The following is a 22,067-nucleotide window of genomic DNA, read 5'->3' on the forward strand; positions in this document are numbered from 1 at the left end:
CGGGGTACTGGCAGGTGTGCGCAGGCGGGGTCCCCGGTCCTCGGCCCAACCCCTCCATCCGCGCCTCCGCGGCGCCGACCCCAGCCCGCCCCCGGCCCAAGCCACTTTGTCCAGCCGCGGACGCGGAGCCGCCACCGCCTCACAAAGCGGCCTTTGTGCCCAGCGGCCTCCGCGGGTCCCGCTGACGTCAGCCTCCGTGACCAGGACGGCAGGGCTGAGCACAGGCTGCGGCGCCCCCTGGCGGAGGCGCAAGGCTCAGAGCCCCGCCCACTGGAGGCCGGTCTTTCAGCGAGTCCTCCCCATAGGCTCAGCCCGCGGCTGCCCTTGCTGTCCACGGGAGAAAGTCCAGGAGCATCGCCTGGCACTCAGGGCATACCCACAGGTACCCTGGCCCTGCCATTTGCCAGTCCCTTCTCCAGCAACGCGCGGGCTCTTCTCATAGCCTCATGGAGACCTCCACATTCAGAGCCCTAGTCCCAATGCAGACAACATACCTGCAGCCCTCCAGGCCCCCACCAGGCCCTGCCAGTGGCTACCATACCACCCAAATGTGGTTAGCTGCCTTTCTGTCCCTACCTCTTTCTGAACATGGATCATGGTCCCCGCTGGCTTTCTGTTTAGTCATGGTCCCTACTGGCTTTCTGTTTAGCCCACCTGGATGTGTGACCTCAGCAACTCAACGCTGTCTCTGGGCTTTTGTGCCTGGAAGGTCAGAAGTCACGTTCTCCTGCTCTAGACTTGCTGGACAACCCTCTTGCTCCTAATGGGGAAGAACCCCTGAGGAGAACAGCTGCTTGAGAAATCTGCCCACCTGCTCCAGCTAGGCTTGAAGGCTGTCCCAGACCCAAGGCCGCAGAATGCTGAGTAGAGGGGGAGACACACAGGCCCCAGCATGTAAACTACTAGTCCAGGTGGGAAAACTGAAGCTCAGAGCTTTGGGCCCAAGTATGACCCGGAAAGCTGAGCACCCAGGGCCCGGCCACAGGTGAAGACTGACATCCCGATTACCATCACCTTGGCACACCTCAGCCTGGGTCTCTACCTCTGGAAGACAATACTAAACAGTTCTTGGTATTTTTTTTTCCTTTCTACATTTTATTATTTCAAACCAGGTGAACAATTCCATAAAACATGTGAAAAAAGCAAGGAAGTGTTCAACGCTGAAGGACCCGGGCCTGGGGCGAGGGCATGAGGGGCATGGCCCCTCAGCAGGCAGCGGCGGTTCCTAGGTTAGCGCTAAGGAGCTACATTTAGGTTAATGGAGTCTGGGCCCAGGGATGCTAGGGTGGGGCCCTCAGTGATGCTGGCAGTTGTCTGGCACAGCCCTTGGAACCTAATTCTGTGGAGGGCAGGGGGCCACTCACACAGGGAGTGGCCGGCAGAGGGATGGGTGTAAACACACAGACACACTCAAGGCACGGAATCACTGGAGGGGGTGGGGTGGGTGTTGGTTAGGATCTGACAGTTTTAAATAGTATTTCTCTAAAAAGTTTTCTAGGTTTGCAGTTTTCTTTTTCTTTTTTTTTTTTTTCCTTTACTTTCATTTTTTTAAAAAGCTACGAGAATGATCAGGTGGACTGTGGTCTCCAGGAATGGTGGCGTCTCACGCTTCTTGTGCTTTTTCCTTTGGGGCCTCCGAGCGGCTGGGGGTGGGGTGGGCAGGAGGCTCCCTGTAAACATTTGGACTTAGGCTGGGTCAGGGGCTGGTGTTGGGCAAAGCCAGGGGTCCAGGCTGGAGAAGTGGGTGTCCCTCCAGACACAGGCCTTGGGAGACTCAGCATGTGCTCCCCTCCCCCCATCATAGAACAAGACAATGGTTAAAAAACCAGAAAAGATGCCCAGGAAGGGGATACTTTGGCCATTCCAGGCACCTCAGACAAGGTCAGGCTTCAAACAGGGAGGCCTGTGGCAACCCCTCTCTCAAGTCTGAACCTGAGGGAGGGAACGGGGAAAGCTGACAACAGAGAGAGGAAAGAGGGGGAAAGCAGCCGGGGAGATAGGCAGGGAACGAGGTCTTCTTGCCCCCATCTTCCTCAGGGGTTGGGGGGAGCAGAGTCGGCGGTGGCCCTAGAGGTGGGGGACAGTCAGGGCATGGGTTGGACGGAAGCCAGTGTGTGCCTCTCCTCCCGCCTCTCTAGACAATGATCCTCTCCTTTTTTCCCACCCACTCATTACCAGGGAAACAGTCACCGCCCAGGAGCCAGTTTCTGTTGCTGGGTTACGTGGGGGAGGGTGTCTGTAGCACTGGCAGTCATTCCCATCTCCACCAGGGCCAGTGGGGCAACCTAAGCCCAGGACCCTCAGATGGGATAAGTGCAGAGCTGGTCATACTGAGCAGCAGGGGGCTGGGCACCCCCAGCATCCAGCTTCCATCAGGCTAGGCCAGTGTGGCCTGGTGGGTGAGGTGAGTGTTTTCCAAGGAATATTGGGACAGCACTCTAGTTCTGTCACAGGGCAAGGCCAACCCCTTCTGCCTGGACCACTGGGCCCAGCCTACCTGTGCTGTCTCCTCAGTGCCCTGCCCTCCACTCAGTCACCTCCTGAGTCACCACACTGTGCTCCCTCCCTGTCCTCTGGTCTCCTACTGCCTTTCCCCCCTCCCCCTCCAGGTTCACCACCCTACCTGGTCCCTCCCCAGTCCTCAGCCCTGTCCCCTCTGTGGGCTCAATGGCCTCACTCTGTTCTTCCCCAACTCCCTGCCTCACCCTGCTCTGGCTCACCATCCTGCCAGGCCCCGCTGCCCCTCAGAAGAGGCCGCAGTCCTTCAGGTTGTTCTTGATGATGACGTCGGTGACAGCGTCAAACACGAACTGCACGTTCTTGGTGTCAGTGGCACACGTGAAGTGCGTGTAGATCTCCTTGGTGTCTTTGCGCTTATTCAGGTCCTCAAACTTACTCTGGATGTAGCTGGCTGCCTCATCATACTTGTTTGCCCCTAGAGGAGACAAAACAATGAAGACTTGAGCTGCGTGTGTGGCAGGCAGGCCCCATCCTACATGTACAGCAAGGTTCCGTGTATGTGGATGGCCAAGCAGGTAACGTGTGCACACATGTGCACAGGAGGACAACGTGTGTGAGTGCACACACACGCCTGAGTGTGAAGAAGGATACCCATGTGCATGTGTTCAGGGATAAATGCTGCATATGCTAAGAAGGGCCTGCGTGTGTGCATAAGCCTAAGTGATGCACCAGCCCCGTAGGAGTGTCCCATGGTTACCCTCCTGTCCAGTGGGGGTTGCCTGTGGGCCACCTGGTCACCAATGGCTCCTCTAGGGACAGGCAGCGCCCCACCCCAGAAACCCTGTCCCCACACCTGTGTACTCAGGAAAGCAGATGGTCAAGGGGCTGTGTGTGATCTTCTCCTCGAACAGGTCCTTCTTGTTGAGGAAGAGGATGATGGATGTGTCCGTGAACCATTTGTTGTTGCAGATACTGTCAAACAGCTTCATGCTCTCATGCATGCGGTTCTGGGGACAGGACAGTAAGTCAGTGCCAGCCACCACTTCCCCCTGCCCCCACCCCTGCCACCAGCATTCTCTCAACCTCTCACCATCTCCTCGTCCTCGGCTAACACCAAGTCATAGGCGCTCAAGGCTACGCAGAAGATGATGGCTGTGACACCCTCAAAGCAGTGGATCCACTTCTTCCGTTCAGACCGCTGACCACCCACATCAAACATCCTGCAGACACAGGGTCACCTTAGCTCCAGAAGAGGCTCCCTGCCCTATTTCACAGTCTGGCAGACTGAGGACAGAGGCCTGTCCAGAGTGACACAGCTGCCTTATGGAATCATCCACACTCACCCACCTCACCCTGGGTTCTGGGTCAGGGTATGTCTGTATGGACAGGGTCAGAGGCCTGGTCAGCAGGACAGGCTGCAAATGCATGGGGCCAGAGCAGCAGAGGTAGTGAGGACATGGTTTCACGGAACACAGCCTTGAAAAACCTCAGAGTGCGGCTGGGGGATCCTGGACCAGCCCCTCCCTCTGCTACTAAAAGCTGGCAGGTCCCCGTCCCTCCACCCTGCCCACACGCCCTCTCACTTGAAGTGTAGGTCCTTGAAGGTGAAGTGTGTCTCCACGATACCCGTGGTCTTCACACGGGTCCGAAGCACATCCTGCTGCGTGGGGATGTAGTCACTCTGTGCGATGCGCTCCAGGTCGTTCAGGTAGCTGGGCGTGGGGGGTGGGGGTAGGAGGGTCAGTGGGACCAGCATGAGGCTCTTCACCTGGACCCAGGGCTAGCTGGAAAAGGCTCCCTCCCTTCCATCCCCCCATTTCTCAGGCAAAGCCCTTGTTTCTTTAACCCTTGCCTGCATTATGAGTACATTCACTGCTCAGATGAAGAAACCTAGACTCCTAGTCCCTCACCTCCCACCTGTGTGATGGGACTGGGAAGAGGCACAGCTCTGTGGCCAGCTGGCCAGCCAAGCCCCAGAAGCCAGGGTCTGAGCTTGGCCTGCCTCAGACAGGATCCAGGGTGTTGAAGCTACAGGTGAAGGAGGTAGGAGAGGGCAAATTAGTCCTTCAGTGAGGGATTCAGGATGCTAATTGGTGCAATTACAGCATTGCCACAGAGCAGCCTGGTACAGTCCCTTGATGTGGGTCTGGACAGGTTGGGGCCTGCCAGGCCCAGTGCCCAATAAAATTTGGACTCCTCAGGGAGAAGGCATAGACACCTGTTTGGCAGGGGTCCCAGGGGCTCCCTTAATTAGCATCAATGCCACCCCTGGAGGGCCCTGGGACCAGCTCTGATGCCTCACTATCCTTGCTGTGCCCTGAGGACTGGGCCTGGGCCTCCATGCCTCGGCCCTGTGTTGATGTCTTGCTCTTGGGGCAGGACTGCTGAGGCCAGCCCTTGGTTCCCATCAGCAGCCAGGCCAAACCAGGCCAGAGGGAAATGATCTCAGAGACACAGGGACAAAATAGAAAAACAGGAAGGACCATGGGGGACCATGACGCACATGCTATGACCTGCAATCTATGCACCGTCCCCCACCGACAGAGCCCCCAGCCTGGAGGCCTCATGGTGGATTCCACACCAGCCTCTCCTTTTCCTCCAGTAGGTGGGCTCACCCCAGGGACCCTGTGCCCCACTGCAGTCTTGGAGGATTGCTGGAGTACCCTGCTCCCTGTGGTGTTCCAATCTGTACCCCAACATAGGGTGATCTTGTCAAGGCATACACGTGCCTGGGAAAGCAGGACCTGTATTCACTGCAGAATCCCCACTACCAAAACAGTGCTTGGTCCACAATGGGTGCTTAATGTCTAGGGAATGAAGAAACAGGTCAACAGAGAAGTGGGAAGTAGACTGAAGGTAGTTCTATCCCTGCCCTCCTTGAGTATTCCAGGCACTGAGGTAGCAGTCGTTGACAGGGCTCACTCCTCTCAGCCTCAACAACCTACAAGCTCTGCTGGTGGCTAAGCCTACGATCTCAGGCAGCACTGAGGCCTGGAGGCCCCCAAAGTGCTTGGCTGTGATTCCGCAGCTCCTTGGTGGGGGGGAGGGAGGGAATGGGGCGGGTCACACATACGAGGGCTTTCAGGCCATGCAAGAAGGGTGGAGGAAGGCTGTCTATGTGACTAGGGTGGGACTCAGGAATCATGGCCAGGCAAGATCCTCCTCCCACCCACTCTCACAGAGGTCCAGCACCTCTGTGGGCAGACTCAGGACTGGATGGGCAATAGGAGCCAGCAGAGTGTTCCACACAGAGGGACTGGCTTAAGCAGAAACAAGGGAGAGGAGGTTAAAGTACAAGGACAACAGCCTATTTGGCAGCACCATCTAAAGTCTGTGAATGTCCCGTACAGCCCTGCAACCATCATCACTAACTACCAGCCTGTCCATTCTGTTTCCTGTGGGGTCCTCAGCATTTGCACCAGTCCTGGCACATGGTGAGTATTGCAGGGAAGTTCAGAACTGTGGGCTGAGCCCAAAGGGTCCAGGCCTGTCACTCCTCTGGGACTCCTGGGACACCCTGTGATTCCCCGTCTGAGTCCTGAGCTTGGCCTAGGACCAGCAAGGGTCAAAGCTGAGGTTCAGGCCTCTAACCTGCACATACATGTCACTTCCCAGACTTTTCTCACCTGTGGCACCTCTCCCTGAACAGCCTCTGTGTCCTCAAGCACAGCCAGCTCTCTACACTACTCCTAGAATTCTGCAAACACACACTGTGCCCCTGCCTGGAACCCCCTTCCCCCTCCCTCTCCTGGCTAACTCTTTCAGAGCTTGGCTGAGGCAGTCTCTCCTCTGGGCCTCCCCCCTGACCCTCACCGTGATAATGACACCCTAAATTGTCACTGCTTGGGGACTTGTCCACTCCACTCATCACTGTGTCTCTGAAGACTTGCACAGGCCTAGCAGAGCAGGTGGCAACAGATGTTCTTTAGAATGATTGTGTCTAAAGACAGATAAGGCTCAATTGGTCTGGAAGAGATATACTGTATAAGCCACCTGCCTGTCATTCTTCATGGCCTTTCAATACCATTCTGCCCCCACCTGTCCCAAACCAAAACCCACCAAATCTTGGTTGACAGTCATCAGCATCATCAACAGAGACCAGTAGTATCCTTCGGGGGGTGCTCAGGCCCTGCAGTCCAGCCTGAAGTCCAGACCTCCCCCTTTCCCCTGCCCTGCCCAGCCCCTTGGAGCACTCACTAGGCGGCTGAGTCATTGAGCTGGTACTCCCGCGAGCGGCCAAAGCAGGCCTGCACACCATGGTCAGCCCAGAGCCTCCGGATGACGCCGGACAGGTCCTCAGGGAGCACACCCTGCTCCTCAGCAGTGCAAGACAGTGCAAACAGCTGCCTGGCATCGTCCTGGGCACAGCGGTGGGTGGTCAGCCAGTTGAAGAAGCATACCCCCACCCTGCCTGTCAGAGGAATGGGACCCAGGCTGGGATATTCTTGGGTTCCCCAGGACAGGATATGCCCTGAAGTCTTTTGGGAGGTGGGTGGGGATGGGGAGGAATGCACATACCGCACGGGAGGGGTCAGCAAAGTCAATCTGCAGGTTGCCCATGGCCTTGACGATGGCCATGATGGACTGGATGGTGTTGCTGTAGACGACCGCCCGGTACTGCCGACATTCCTCCTCTGAGTAGCCATCCTCGTGGATGATCCTGACAGCCAGGGGTCAGCGTTAGGATCCAGAGGGCATAGGGAGCTCACATGTCTGCCTGGGGCTGCTGGGGCCTGCAGGGACCTGCTTCAGAGGCGGAAACCACCCTCGACCCACTGGGACCTGAGGAGAGATGACTGCCTCTGAGAAGTTCCTGGGCCTGGCTAAGACTGGCTGGGCCTGTACTGGGGGCAGTACAGGCCCAGAGGAAGAAGAAGGGAAATCGAGGTTTGGGGGCTGTCTCCCACGCACAGCACTTACTTCATCTGCTTGACGATGGTGCTCTTCCCTGACTCCCCAGCACCTGGAACAGAGGGCACAGGCAGTCAGGGAGCAGGCCTAGCAGGACCCAATAGGCATGCAACAAGTGGCCCAGCCACCTGTAGTCCTGGAAGCAGAACTCACTCTCCCCATCAGTTGCACAATGAGATGGAGGCGGGGGCCTGGCGGGCAGTTGAGCTACAAGGAGTGCAGTTGGCAGGGCCACAGTGGTCAAGGCAACCTAGAGCACCTGGGCCCCATGGCAGATTCTCTGCAGGCCTTTTCCTCCCACAAGCTCCACTGCCCATCATGTCTCCCCACTGCCCTGGTTGAGCTCAGGGCCTTGGCCAGAGACTTGAGGCCCGACCTGCAGGAGCCAACCTGCTGTTCTCATACCCTGTGCAGCTGGTGCTGACCAACATGGCACTTCAGGCAGAGCTGGCAGGAAGGTGCCCTGTATACTCAAGCAGGGTGGCAGCCCCTCTTGTCCCCACACTCTGAGCCTTAGTGCCAGAGGGTCTATGCTGGGGCACAGAGTCACAGTCCTATCTTCTGGACATGGCTCAGAGGCTAGCCTGCTGTTCACTGGGCTCAGGTCCACCCTGAGCAGATACAGACTAGAACCTGGGAGACCTGGAAGACACATGGTCACACACACACATAACTCCTATACTGACTCAACTTAAGCTTCTTCCCTGGCCTGGCAGGGCCCCTGTCCTGTATTTCTCCTTGGCTGGTACTGAGAGATTTGCTGGCATTCCTTCCCGTGTTCGTCACAGCAGTCACATAAGCAGATACTGTTTCTGCTCCCATTTTACAGATAAAGACATTGAGGCTCAGAAAAGTTAAAGTCTTGGTCCAAGATCATGCAGCCAGGATTCAGAAGGGCAAACAGATGCATGGAACCATGACTCCTGGTCCACCCTGCCCTTCTCAAAATGGGGCTCAGACCCTGTAGGACAATGCCCAGGGAGGGTGTTTTAAAAAGTAGATCCCAGGGCTGGCCCGTGGCTCAGTTGGGAGAGTGTGGTGTTGACAACACCAAATCAAGGGTTAAGATCCCCTTACCAGTCATCTTTTTAAAAAAATTTTTTAAAAATAAAAAGCAGATCCCCAGGTCCCATCTGAGACACACACAGCCAGATCTGGAGGGGTGCAGCCCAGGAACCTGAATTCTCCCGGGGGTCTGTGCAGGGAAGTGTGGATACCAGGAAGTCCATCCCTTTTCCCTGGCTGGAGCACAGAGGGAGGGGAGGAGGGTCTCATCTGGTTCCCTTGCTGCTCCCTGTCCTGAGCTCCAGGCACAGTGGACCTCAGCTGAGCCCCCCTCTCCTTCCCAGCCTTTGTCTAGACTCTTCTCTCTGCTCCTGCCCCATCACTGCCAGTCAGATCTGCACCTGTCAGGGACTGCTTCTTGCCCCCTCCAGGCTTTTGCTCATGTTGTTCCCTTTGCTGGGCATACCTGCTGCATGCCCCATTCACAGTGTCCCAATTCTCCTGATCACTGCAGCAGGTATGTCCCTCTGAGCAGCTCAGCAGGGTGAGCATTGGGGTCTGTAGGGAGGTCAAACTTGGAGACTCTTGGTCCCCTGACCAGCATCCCTTGGGGCTGGTCATGACAGCCTCAGAGGATGAAGGGGCTAATACACAAACCAACATGAGCAGCAATAACATCAGCAATAATAATGACAAAGCTGTGAATAGCGCCCCCTATGTGCTGGATGCTGTCCTATGCCTATTACATCCACTACTTTCATCTTCACTGCAGTCCTGAGTACATTCCATTCATGCCCCTATCTAACAAATAAGGAAACCGAAACACAGAGAGGTTGTGGTCACACAGTTACAGCCCCCTTTGCGGGTGGCCCACCTTGCCCAACATGCAGTGCCTTGCACTACAGCTGGGCCACACAGTCCTCACGGGGATGCTGGGGTGGCCAAAATGTGCAGGCTCTGGGCAGGTGGCTAGGGCAGCGATCCCCTCTATTGCTTAAGTCCCTGGCACAAGGTACCAGGCCCAGTATATTTGCCTGGATATGGGCTGTGGTCAGAAGGCAGCACCCTTCCTTCCCCACTGGGCTGTCCATGGCAGAGGAGCAGCCAGGATCTCGATCTCACATACTAACACTACTTCCCCTGCTGAGCGGGGATGTGTGGAGAGGGCCTAGGAAAGCCAGTGATGCCCAATCACTGAGGCCCATCCCCCCAGGGCCCAAGATATCCATGGGGCAGGGAGGGCAGCAGTGGCCAACTGGCTATCCTTTCCACTTGCTCCCACAGAGCAGGCGTAAGGGGGCACATCCTGGAACAGGCAAAGACCCAGGAGCCACGGAGTCTCACCCAGGACTGGGGGCTCTGCTGGGGGAGCGGAGGCCAAGGATGTGAAGTCATGGGTCAGATTGATCATGTTATCCCCAGCCAGGTAAACCGAGACTCAGAGCAGGGCAGATGTCACAAGGGGACTTGAAGTGGAGGGTAAATTTTGCCCCCTCTTGTGTGACTGAGACCCCTGTCCATCTGAGCCACCAGTTTCCCTATCTGGCCACTGGGGGTGAAGAGGGTGTCTGGCCCTTTGACCACTCTCTTAATAGGTGGTATGGGCCACTCTGTGACCCTGCCCAGTGATAGGAATGACAATACAAATTTGCTTTGCATCTGATTTTCCTAGCAGCAGTAGACTTGGTAGACATTGAGGCAGGTAGCACCTGCACAAGTCGGGCTGGGAGCCAGGACACTTGCTCCCTGTCCCAGCTGCGGAGGGCCCACTTCCCTGTCTCCTTCAAGTCTTAGTTTCCCTCTTTTTTTTTTTATTTTTTATTTTAAAAAAGATGACCGGTAAGGGGATCTTAACCCTTGACTTGGTGTTGTCAGCACCACGCTCAGCCAGTGAGCGAACCAGCCATCCCTATATGGGATCCAAACCCGTGGCCTTGGTGTTATCAGCACCGCACTCTCCCAAGTGAGCCACGGGCCGGCCCTAACTCCTAGAATTTTAGAGGCCTTAAGAGGGAAACTAAGGGCCGGCCTGTGGCTCACTCGGTAGAGTGCGGTGCTGATAACACCAAGGCCACGGGTTTGGATCCCATATAGGGATGGCTGGTTCGCTCACTGGCTGAGCGTGGTGCTGACAACACCAAGTCAAGGGTTAAGATCCCCTTACCGGTCATCTTTTTTAAAATAAAAAATAAAAAAAAAAAGAGGGAAACTAAGACTTGAAGGAGACAGGGAAGTGGAGCTCACTTGGGAGAGCGTGGTGCTGACAACACCAAGGCAAGGGTTAATATCCCCTTACCAGTCATCTTTAAATAAATAAATAATAAAAAATAAAATTCTAAGAGTTAGGAGGACATTCTCTGCCTCCAGCAAGGGTCACTGCAAAAAGAGCCCCGCTTGACAGGTGGGCAAAATGAGATCATAGAGCCTCCATCCCTGGACTCAGGGTGGTCTCGTTGTCCTTCCAGCAGCTGTGACTCAGGCGGGAAGCAGTGAGCGGCAGGACAAGGGTGTGGTGCTGGTGGCCAAGCAGGAAGCAGAGAACACTGGGACAGAGTCAGGGGCATAGCCCAGGAGCAACTACAGTGGAGGAGGGGGCCAGGCGCAGAGGTGGGTGGGACCACAGCATGACATCTGGGTGGAATGGGTGGGGCAAAGACCCTGGCTCCCAGGCAGCCAACAGGCTAGGTGCCCCAGGGGTTATGGGACAGCAGCCTCACTCTTCACTCCTCTGGCTGGGCCTCTTTTCTATCAGGGACTGATGGATCTCCTCTATCAGATAAGCTGGCATGTGGCCCTGACTTTGCTGACTGGGGGTGCCCATCTCCCTCTAGCCAGCCCTGTGCTTTTCTCTCAGAGAAGGGGACTTCACCAGCTGACTCCAGATTGCTACAAAGGTGCTGGGTAGGGGAACACAGCCAGTGGAAGGTGGCAGGAGTTAGCTCCTCCTGCTCACAGAGGGCACCACTAGGTGCTCCATGCCCAGCTCAGTGAGACCAGAGGATCCCACAGAGGTTCCCTGAGATGGTCTTACCATTCCCACTGGGCCACAACTCTTTCCACCAAGAAAGAAATGTCTGTAGCCCTTGCCCTGTGGTGCAGCTGCTGGGCCCACAGCAGGCAGGCAGTAATCGCAGAGATGTGCTGGGAGACAGCAGCTGCTCTACATAAGAACATCTGCCTCCACTCTGAGAGTGCGGAGCCCCAGTGGAAGAGGGAACAGATGGGGGAAGGGAGACAGTACTACCCCACCTGCCTGAGCAATGCCAGCAGGGCCTCTGCAGCAGGAGATGGGCCCACAGGTTGTCACTTGATGCTTATCTCAACATTCAAGTCACTGCTGTCTGTTCATCTTGAACCATCTACCTCCTAGATTAGGCTTTGATCTGCTGAGGCTGTGACATGCCGCTGTCCTCTCTGGCCTCAGTTTCCCCTTTGCAAAGCCTGCCAAGCCTTGAGCAGCCAGCTAGCCCACTTTTCACTTTTAAGTCCTCTCCCAGAGGGAGGTCCAGACCTACCACAGCCCTGAAGCCCACCCTGATCCTTCCCGAGGTCTCCAAGAGCTTCAGCTCCCCCTCCTGCCCTTTCTCTAGCACCTCATCTGTGATTGGGACACCACCATTATCTCCTCCTAGGAGAGGGGTAAGGATTAAATGCAAAACTCTTCTCATAGTGCCTGGCACATGGTGAGTGTTCAAATAAAAGTTATCACATAAAATAACAGATAACAACAACAACAAAGTTATTACTGTTTTTCTACCTTTGGAAGAATACAAATTTCCCCAAACATCCCATTTCCTGCAGCCCACAGTGACCATGCTGTGCTGGTCATTGCAATGGCAACCTGCAGAGTGAACTGCTGTGGTCATCTCAGTTGAAGAAGAGCTTCTGAAGGCTTTCAGACAAAGAGCAACGAACAGTGCTAACGGGCTGATTCAGAGCAGTAGTAGTTCCCTGCTGAGACTTGGCATAACCTAGGACTGGAGTCAGAGTCACTCCTCTGCTGGCTTTTCACTGTGAGTTCATCACTTCCCTTCCACACTACCAGGCACTCCTACACAGCTAGGGCCTCCTTCCTGCCCAGTAGCCTCACCTCTGACAGTGCTGATTCCACATATCAGAAAGCTGAGTAGGCTGAGTAAGAGGGCTCCCTGGACAGAGCTCTCATGCCAGGGGCTCCTCTAAAACACATGGGGCTAGGGAGAGCTGCCAGCTGATGTGGCAGACCTGAGGGCAGAGATTCTCAGAAGCAGCAGCGGCTTGGGACCACAGGGTAGGCTTGGACAGTAGCCCAGCTCAAACCCACAGCACCAGGCGCGCCCACACTGCCACAAACCCCAGGCCTACCCCAGTCGGGCACAGTAGTAAAGATGGGGTGAGTCCTGGGAAGCTCACCCCAAAGGAATCTCAGACACCACCTCTTACTCTCATCCCAGGAAGGTGCCACATCTCCAGCCCAGCCAGCGGTTCTCAGATCCAATCACCTTGGCTCCTCCCCGGAAGCCCCAGGGACCCAGGCCCAGCCACCAGCAGGGGGAGCCCAGCAACCAGAGACACAGTGGAGGTGGGGGCTGGGTGGGGCTGGGCGGGGCTGGGCAGCAATGGGGAGCGTTTTGTTTCGGAAAAGCAGCCTCAGCTAGGGGTGCCTGGGGGAGGTACCTGGGGCCTCACCCATGGCCTCCTCCTTGGGAAGCCCCCAGTCTGTGGAGACTGCACACACAGAAACAATGGTAACAGGAGGGAGGGGGAGCAGGCCCAGCCAAACAAAGGCCCTCTAAGCCCTGCCACTGGCATCTCTTCCTTCCTCCAGGTGCTGCTCTTTGGCCCCTCACTCCCTCCAAGGAGGCTCCACATAGGTCCACATTATGCAAGGCAGGGACATGGGATTTTGGATGGGCCCTGCAACAACCCCATCCACGTGAGTGTCCTGGCCTTCCACCAGATGCCCCAACAAACCTGACACCTCCCTCCAGTCTCTGCCACTTGGGTTGCCTCCAGTGGCTTCCAGGGGTTCATGATGCCCATCAGGGAAACACTAAAAACCAAGGGCTGGCTTGCTATTGCCAAGCCAGAGACCTCTGTGCAAGGGAAACTGAGGCCTGGGTCCTGCCCAGACGTGGAGAAGGCTTTCCGGGGCAGAGTTGTGTCTCCCTCAGTGGGACCCTGCCCACCCTACAGAAGGAGACAACTCAGGCACCAGGTGAGGAAGGCCAGCCTAGGGTAAAGAGGCCCTGAACCCCATTCATCACTGGCCCCTCAGGCTGCACCCTCTCCAGGAGTCAGGTGATGCTGGACAAGACCCAGTCACACAAGGAGCGAGGCCACTTGACACACCCCCTCCCTGGAAGTTTCTTCATTTAAGGAATCCCTTGTTCTCAAGACACCTGAATAATCTCATCTCTCTTCTGATTCACTGCGGTGGACCCTGGGTGAGGTGCCCAGAGCCTGGGCCTCAGAGTCCCCATCTGTGAAATGTATCCCTCAAAGGAGTGTGCCAAGCCCCAGGCCTGCCCAGAGCAGCCTCCCTCAGATTTTCATACTCACCCCAAACTGCCTCGGGGCCCAACCCAAGCCAGCAGTTGCCCATGCTAAGAATCATGACATCACAGGTCCTAGCACTGGGCACAGAGAGGGAAGAGGACAGCCAGAGGTCACAGTGAGGAAGGCAGGGGATTGGGCCCCCTGAGACCCAAAGTCTTAGGTGGCCATAAGGATGTGTGGTCTCTGCTTTGTGCATGGCCTCATCATCCAGAGAGGCTCAGACATTTCTGCTCTGCCCCTCAGCCCCCTAGAGCCCAGCCTGACAACACAGAGCAGAACCCCTGAGAACCTCCAAGGGAAAGGGCAAAGCCCCACTGGGCCACAAAACTTAGATTCGGAAGCCAAGGAGTGTGAGGAACTGGCCTCACCAGCTATCACACTGTCACAAGCCCACACCCCAGCCACATTCAGCTGCAACACAGTACCATCCACACGCCACCACGTGCCTGCACTCACTGGGCTCCCTTCAGGACACTCTTCCTTCCCACTCTTCGGGACAACTGCTAACCTCAAAGGCCCTCACCCTGGACTTTGACAGTCTCTGACCTTCCTCAGGCTAGGTCTCAGTCCCCCGAAACCTAGGGGTTGTAGGAGGAACAAGCATATCAGGGAAAAAGTGAAGTAGTGCTGAGTTGTCAACTACGACATGAACATTACTGTGAGGGACGCAGGCTGGGAGCAAAGGTGGGAAGTAAAAACAGGGGCAGCTGCATGTAGGATGAGGTCACCCATGGCCACATGCACAGAGTCTTGGGTCCCATCTTCCAGGGCAGAAAGCCCCCTTTCCATCTCCTAAAAGAGGAATTGAACCCCTCTGAGGCAGGGCCCCTAGACAAATGCAGAAAGAATGTGCATGCATGATATCTGCCTATCATCCTGACTGATCAATTCCTGCCAGCTGGGATTAAGACTCCCAGGGGGCCATGGTAGTCAGGGTAGGTGCACAGAACCTACCTGGGTTATATATCCTGGCATCTCTACTTACTGGATAAATCATGTAATGTCCCTGGAGCCTGTTTTCTTATCAGTGATACAGGTGTAATGTCAATCCCAGTCTCAGAGGATTAAACAAAACAAGACCACGAAGACTCCAGCTCCACACAATAATCAAGGCTCAATCAGAGGCAACTGTTATTATCACCAGAGGGGAAACTGAGGTGCAGCGAAGGCACTCCCAGGCCCAGTGGGTGGTGGCAGGGGGAATCCTTAGGCTGGGCCAAGGGCCCCTCTGTCCATCCCTAGGCAGGGGAAACCCAGAGTGAGCTAATCCCAGGGCTGCTGCTCCATTTCCAGGCATTCATCTCTGCCTATGGCTGGCCTTCCGGCTTTGGAGGGCAACGGCCACTCGGGAATCTAAGAGCAGCCCTCTGCCTTCCTACTAGCCCTCCCACTGGCGTCCCTCTTCCAGCCACCACTTCCTGTGGCCAAAGGAGGGGCCTGGAATCCTTCTCAGAGGCACCACCTTCTCTGGGATCTTGAGCCCAGCAGTTACTGAGGCAGGACAAGGGACAGAGCTCCCTGGACTAGCCCTGACCCAGTGGTTACCAGTAGGGTGGCCCCCAGGAATACACAGATGAGCCTGGGCAGGTGTTCACCTCCTAGACCCCCCCAGTTGGCAAAGCCCTGGGGGCCCTGGGGCTCACACCCCTGCCTTAGTACCAAGCAGCCTTCTTGCCTCTTCCTCTTTTGGGCTCCTCCTCCCCCAGCTGCTTCCTCCTTTTCCTCCAGTGTGGACACCATTTCCCTGCCTTGCAGACTTTGCTGCCCCCTCCTCCCTGCCTGGGGCACAATAAGTGCTGCCATCCACACCCCCTCTGCATATCCTGGGGCTGTAGATGCTTGGAACTCCCAGAATCCTCAAGCCATGAGGACACCTTCTCCCCAACAAGCCTTAGATGATCCCACCTTTAGGCCTTTGTTCAAACCAACCTAGCACTCTCTTCCAAGCCCTGAAATGCACCCTCAAGGCCAACACTGAAGGGCCAGCCCAGCAAATGTCCCATTATTCCAGGGAGATTATTTCTCCCAAACCACCAAGAGTGGCCACAGCCCCAAGAAGCAGCAACAGGGTAAGGGCGGGGTTGGGGTTTAGTAAGAACAAGAGCTCCAGGATAGAGGAGCTGGGCGGGGCTGGGCAGAGGGGGCCCCTCCCTGCACCTGTAGCTGAGGGAGGGACTGCCTGAGAGCATCAGGTACCAGGGCCACCATCAAAGGGCCTGATCCTTTGCTCTCCCCGCAGGGCACCTTGCAGAGCATTCTTAGGCAGGGCCCATCAGCCGTGGCCTGGCAGACCTGTGGACTCCTCCCTCCTCACTGAACTCCTGGGTTGTGACTCCTGGCCCAAGATGCTGGGAAGATGAGACAGCTGCCTAGCCTGTGCCCTGCCCCTATCTGCCCATTTCTGCTTCCCCTACAGCACAAAGAGGTGTCAGAGAGGCAGCACTCAGGCTGTGGGTCAGACTGTCTTCTCTTCTACTGGAGGTGTGATGGAGAAGGTTCTGGTTGCTCCGTGCCTAAGAGCTTGGAGGACAAAGCTTCCTCCATCCTGTTTGTGCCAAGTGAATGGGTGGCTTTGAGAGACTGAGAGAGACACACCAGGGACTGAGATCAAGGACAGGGTGTACAGGACCAGCGTCCCTGTCTATGGCCCAAGCAGCCCCAAGTGCCAGCCCCCCACTGCAGTGCTGGAGGCCTGCGGACTAAATGCTAGGCTTGATGCTGCCACCCAGCCACCGGCACGGAAGCCTGTGCCCCTCGGCTGGCTTGACTTCCATCTCGAGCCACAGTAGCAGCTCATCCCCTCTATCCCTTTCACCAGTTCTGCCCTCTGTTGGGGTTCCCCACCCCCACCTACCTAGGATGCCCCCAGCTGAGCTCCAGTGTCACCTCCTCTTCGCAGCTGCCCTGATTCACCTAGTCTCCAGGCTCAGTGATATCCTTTGAAGGACCTCATCTCACTTCTACCCTAGAGGTATGGCTTCTCATGTTGGCTATGCCAACACTGGGGTGATGGGCACGAGTTGCACCTTTCAGGACTGGGTAGGACAAAGGGGGTCAGAAATGGCTTGGACACCCCTCACTCCTGCTCACTTCCTAGTGTGGGAGCTCAGTCCCTGCCTGCTCCTGGAGACAAAGCCTCCACAGCCTGGGGGAGGGGTGGGAAGAAGAGACTCAGAGGCCCAAGCTGCCCTGCCCCCGATTCAAGTGCTAATGAGCTCCAGCCTGGAAGGAGAGGGCTGGGGGAAGAATGTCAGGCAGGAGGCCAGCCTTCGTACCAGCCCACGTGACACCCAGCACCTTGACACAGCCCAACCCTGGGCCCCTAGAGGTTGGGCCAAAGGTCTTCAAGATAGTCTGTCGCTCCAGCTGGCACCCACTATCTGCTCAACTTGGTCTCCCCACTTGCTGTGAGCATCTGTCTGAGGGCAGGCGTGGGGGTTCCCCACAGACCCCATACTGGGGCCAGGCAGCCTCTAGGATGGGAAGACTCCTTCCCACCAAACTCTCAGCTCTGCAGGAGTCAGCAGAGGGTCCCTCACTCATTTTCACACCTTCAGGCTTTGGTGCACTGTGCCCACAACACCCATGGCTGCGGACAGGCACACCTGTCCTCCGGTCATGGATAGAGAGCAGGACTCCTGCCAGGGGTTCCCTTGATGCCAGGCTTCTCAGCCGGTGCACTAGGTGGAGCTGGGATTCAAACTCAGGTCTGTGTGACCCCAAGGACTGGTCCAGGGTGTGTGGGCCTCCTCCCTCAGGCCAGGAAACACCCACCCAAGGTCTTGGGAATCTAGGTGAGGTATTCCTGCCTCAGTGCCCTTGCTGAGTTGGTCCCTCTGCCCTCAATGCCTGGCCCTGACGAATAGCACTCATTTTTCAAGCTCTCCCAGAAGACCCCTCCTCTAGGAAGCCCCCCTTCACAGGCATCACTAGAGTCTACCCACTCCTTAGCCAGCCAGGATCCCATGTTCCATCCAAGTGTAGCACAGGAGCTGTGCCCTGTTCATGGATGTGTTCAACAGGCTCATTCTGTCCATACTTAATAGGCACCTATAGCTTTGCTAAACAAAGAGGACAAAGGCCACAAATGTCTCTTCCTTTTCTTTTGATAAACTTAATTGCGCCCTTGCTATGCGCAATCTCTGCTCTGGCTAGGCCCAGAACTCCTATAGCACTGCTCTGGTCTGAGCCCCATGTCTGTGGGACAGCCACAGCCCCTGACAGCTTGGACCAGCCAGCTCAGGCTCTATTGGAGCTATTGGAGTGTAAGAGACAGCAGCCCTGTAGCAGTCCCAAAACAGCCTGAGCTGGAAGGAAGAATACAAAGCTACTCTCCCATATGAACAGTTGGAGTCCCTACTATGTGCTGTACCCTGTGACAGGCTGTAGGCTGGTCAGCAAGAGTTTCGCCCCGGGTGGGGTACGGGCTGTCACTGAGGTGCCAGCATAGCCTGTAGAACTTTTCTGTGTCCTCCAATCCTGGTCATTGGCCTTACACTGAGCCCTGGCCACCTGCCCATAGTATGCCAAACTGCAGTTCATCTTACTCCTCCATTTATCCATCCCCAAGATCAAGTTCAGAGGGTACTTCCTCCACTCAACAAGCAGGTGGGAAGCATCCAATAGGTGCCAGGCTCCAAGCTTGGCACAGAAATGAAAAGGACACAGCCCTGCCCCTGCAGTCTCAAGGGACAGCAGCTAGGCAAATACCACACTCTGATGAGGGAAACAGTAAGGTTGGGAGCTAGAGGAGACACTTCACCAGACTTGGTAGAGGGAGGATGTCAAGGAAGGATCCTGTGAGGTGATCCCCGAGTAAAGTCTTAAAGAACAATCAAGTAGGAAACAATGGATGCAAAGCCCCAGGGGCAAGAGTACTTCACCAGACTTGGTAGAGGGAGGATGTCAAGGAAGGATCCTGTGAGGTGATCCCTGAGTAAAGTCTTAAAGAACAATCAAGTAGGAAACAATGGATGCAAAGCCCCAGGGGCAAGAGAAACTGCTGTATTTACAAACGGAAGCCTTCATGGAGCCAACAGTGGGTACTTCTCTCCTTTCTCTGTGAGGCTGTCCACACAAGCCCATCTCACACACACATACATTCTGCTTCTTTTCTCTTAAGTGTCCAGCCCAAGGCCCCAGATTCTACCCAGGCCCAGCTGGTCAGTCAAGCTGAATGGGATAGGGGTGGGGGTATCCCTGGTGTAGGCCTGGTATCATCAGCTCCTCTGCTCCCCCACCAAGCTTCCAGGAAAAACTCTCTTTCCAGTGTGTACCACATCTGCCTCTGCCCTGGTGACAGTGACTATGCCCGCCTGCTGGCAGGGCTACCCAGGACAAAGGGAGCCAGCGTGCGGGTGGGGCAGCAGGCGTGGTTCTGGTTGGGAGGAAAGGCTGGCACTTGCCCAGCCTGAGTCCCGTTGCCTGGACAGTCTCTCCTGCTACATGGGACAGGCGCCTAGTCCTCTGAACCTGCCACGGCTGGGCTCCATTGCCACCTTCTACCTGGATGGGGAAGGGAGGGCTCAAGCCAAGACCTCTCCCCAGCAGCATAGCAGATTGGGTCCTTAATTTCAGGCATGGGCTGGCTGGTTAGCTCACTTGGTTGGAGCACAGCCTTGTAACACCTAAGGCACAGGTTCAGATCCCCGTACCAGCTAGCCACCAAAAAGCAAAACAAAACATAACCTTAATTTCAGGCAGACCCTCTGCAGGGTCTTAATCCCTACTCCGCATCCCCAACAGAAACTTCGAGGAGACTCCTGTTCTCCCCATCCTGAAGCCAGGCACTCCTTTGGCCCCCATTCAGGAAGCCCATTTCACAGAAGGAGCAAAGGCCAGAGAGGCAAGATGCTGGGATGGACTCCCCAGGCTAGAAAGTGCTGAGTGAGACCCTGCACCCCTGAATGCTGCCAGACCACTGTGGAAGGGGTTTGCTAAGTCCCACCTGACCTGGCCCACAAGCTGAGCTGGGCTCCAAGGGGCAAGCCTGGTGAGATGTGGGACCCTTCTAGTGTTGGGGAACAGAGCAGGCCAGGAGCCCTGTGTCCCCTGGCCCTATGGTCCAGCCCCACATCTTGGCCATGGCAATCACTGCGATCAGTCTGGGGAAAGGTTGGCTAGAGGCTCCTGGCTGGACACTGGGAGTCAGCGGTATCGGAAGTGCCCTTCCCAGGCCCGGCAGGCAGCAGCAGCAACGACGGGCATTCCGCCGCGTCGACACCCACTCATTGCCGCTGCCGCACTCTCGTAGCAGAGACAGGAAGAGGCAAGCGCCCAACGCAAAGCAGCTCAGGAGGCTGGGCCGCCCCTTCCCGCCCCTTCTCTTCCTCCCCGCAGCAGCGTCTGAGCGGATGCCATTTTGAAACCTCCGGGGCTGTGCCCCCGAGGCCGGGCCCACAGGGACAGTCAACAGATGGGCCCATAATGGACAAACATGTTGTTCCTCGCCACAGGCCCTGCAGGAAAAGCCCCATTTTTCACAGCCTGAGGGCCCAATGGCAGTGCTGGGGCCGAGGGGCCACACCCCCCACACACTATCCAGCCTAAAATGCTGCGCTGCTGCCAGGGACTCCCTCCCCGCCAAACCTGAAATCTCCCAAATCAGGCTTCCACTGGGCACTACCCCTGCTCCCAGTGATAGGCTGGAAGGGAATAACACCAGGCCCACCATCTTTGCAAAAGGCCATCTCAGATGCTTAGAGATACCCTGGCCCACACCTACCTGGTCCCCCAACCCCTCATTCAGCTGGTCCACCACTCCCCGCCTCACAGGGCCCCAAGATCCGAAGGCCCATCCACTCTCAGAGGCCACATCCCAGTACTTTCAGCCCAGAAGAGGTGTGGGAAGCCCAGCACCTGTCAACAATCACCTCGGCCAGCCCGCAGGGGCAGCAACATGTCGGCTGTCTCACCACTTCCACTTCCCTTCACCCTTCCAGCAGCCACCATCTTCCCTGGCCTTGGAGGCAGCCACAACACCAACTCCTCCACACTTCCTTCCACTTCCCAGACTCCCCCCTCATTGGCCCACACAGACATTCAAAACTGGGAAAATATAGCCAGAAGAACCTCCCCAGGAAGCTGGAAGCTTGGCCCCCTGCCCCAGCATGACCAGTGGAGTATCAGTCCCTTGGGGGTCTGCCCAACCCAGCCTAGGCCCTCTAGCCCCTAGGTCCCCTCTTCTCAGCCCAGCCCACCCAGTGCAGGCAGGCTGGAGGAATCTGGGGAAGGCCAGAATGGGTAGAAGACTTAAGAGAGGAGCAGAAAGAGGATCTGCAGACTGATGCCTTCAGAGAGGGATCTGGTGGGCAAGAGCAGAGAGCAGGGGTCTCTGAAGAGGTTCCAGCTGGAGAGAGGGCTCAAGAGCAGTCAGTTTCCCACTTGAGAGTTCCCTTGGGGTGAGGGTGCACAGGTGGAGGATACAGATTCCAGAGTAGGAATAAGGCACAAAAGGGGAAGGAGGGAGTGGGTGGGGGCCTGGCAGGGGTCCCAGGGGGATGTTCATGCCCAATAGAAAAGAGGAGCAGGTGGGGGAAACAGGTGGAGCCTGAAGGTGGAAACTGAGTGGGGTTCTGAGGGTTTGGGTAAAGTCTAGGGAAGGATAGAAAGGACAAGGCAGAAGCTCTGAGGTTCTGTGAAGTTGGTTAACAAGCCTGGGTAGTCAAGCAAGGTCCTGGACGGCTGGTGTTAGGAGACTGTTAACTGGGTGTGGGGTATGGGATGAGTTGGGGGTCTGATCTAGAGTCTGGGCTAGGATCAGAGGTCCAGATCAACGCAAAGTTTCGACTCTTATTTTGGGGTCCTGGCCAGGCCGGGCCTGGAGGTTCAAGCCCAGTTGTGGGCGCCCAGGCCGGGTCCGGGAGTTTGAGGCCCTTGTCTGGGAAGTCAAAGTCCTTGTCTGGAGATGCGGGCCCGGAATCAGGGGTCCCAGCGCTGGGCGCGGCCTCACCCAACAGCAGCAACTTCACCTCCCGCGCCGCCTTCTCGCCGTCCTCCCGCAGGTTCTTGTCGATCATTTTTGAGCGCTCAGCCGCCGCCTTGTCCTCGGCGCTCACGGTGCAGCCCATCCCGCCGTCCGCCGGCCCGGCCGCCGCCCGGCCCCGACACGGCCCACGGCCCGGCTCGGCCCCGCCCGACCCACTCCGCTCCCC

The 22,067-nt window shown here is 56.6% G+C and overlaps 1 protein-coding gene and 1 pseudogene across 3 annotated transcripts; both read right to left on the reverse strand.

Moving 5' to 3' along the window:
- Window positions 1-1,072: 1,072 nt before the first annotated feature.
- GNAI2 (guanine nucleotide binding protein (G protein), alpha inhibiting activity polypeptide 2) lies at window positions 1,073-22,060 on the reverse strand. 3 transcript variants are annotated; one of them, XM_008576759.1, is made up of 9 exons: window positions 21,866-22,060; window positions 7,381-7,423; window positions 6,979-7,120; window positions 6,658-6,818; window positions 4,044-4,172; window positions 3,551-3,680; window positions 3,314-3,467; window positions 2,721-2,935; window positions 1,073-2,067 (listed from the first exon to the last, which is right to left on the reverse strand). In XM_008576759.1, exons 1-8 carry the CDS (start codon window positions 21,981-21,983, stop codon window positions 2,745-2,747), a joined length of 1,068 nt encoding a protein of 355 aa, XP_008574981.1. In that variant the 5' UTR covers window positions 21,984-22,060; the 3' UTR covers window positions 1,073-2,067; window positions 2,721-2,744. The 3 variants fall into 3 exon arrangements, with proteins under 3 accessions (XP_008574981.1, XP_008574982.1, XP_008574984.1); XM_008576760.1 differs by having other exon boundaries at window positions 2,706-2,935; XM_008576762.1 differs by lacking the exon at window positions 21,866-22,060 and adding an exon at window positions 20,787-20,822.
- Window positions 2,077-2,530, reverse strand: LOC103593718 (annotated as a pseudogene).
- Window positions 22,061-22,067: the final 7 nt, after the last annotated feature.

Source organism: Galeopterus variegatus, unplaced genomic scaffold (assembly GCF_000696425.1).
Source record: "Galeopterus variegatus unplaced genomic scaffold, G_variegatus-3.0.2 Scaffold1394, whole genome shotgun sequence".
NCBI lineage: Eukaryota > Metazoa > Chordata > Mammalia > Dermoptera > Cynocephalidae > Galeopterus > Galeopterus variegatus.

What these genes read in the sequence shown, in the direction of transcription:
- GNAI2 (XM_008576759.1), bottom strand. Translation starts at nt 21,983, where the DNA reads ATGGGCTGCACCGTGAGCGCCGAGGACAAGGCGGCGGCTGAGCGCTCA. An exon ending in TTGCTGACCCCTCCCGTGCG is followed by an intron (nt 6,819 to 6,978) that starts GTATGTGCATTC and finishes CGCTGTGCCCAG; the next exon opens with GACGATGCCAGGCAGCTGTT. An exon ending in CTCAATGACTCAGCCGCCTA is followed by an intron (nt 4,173 to 6,657) that starts GTGAGTGCTCCA and finishes CCCCACGCCCAG; the next exon opens with CTACCTGAACGACCTGGAGC.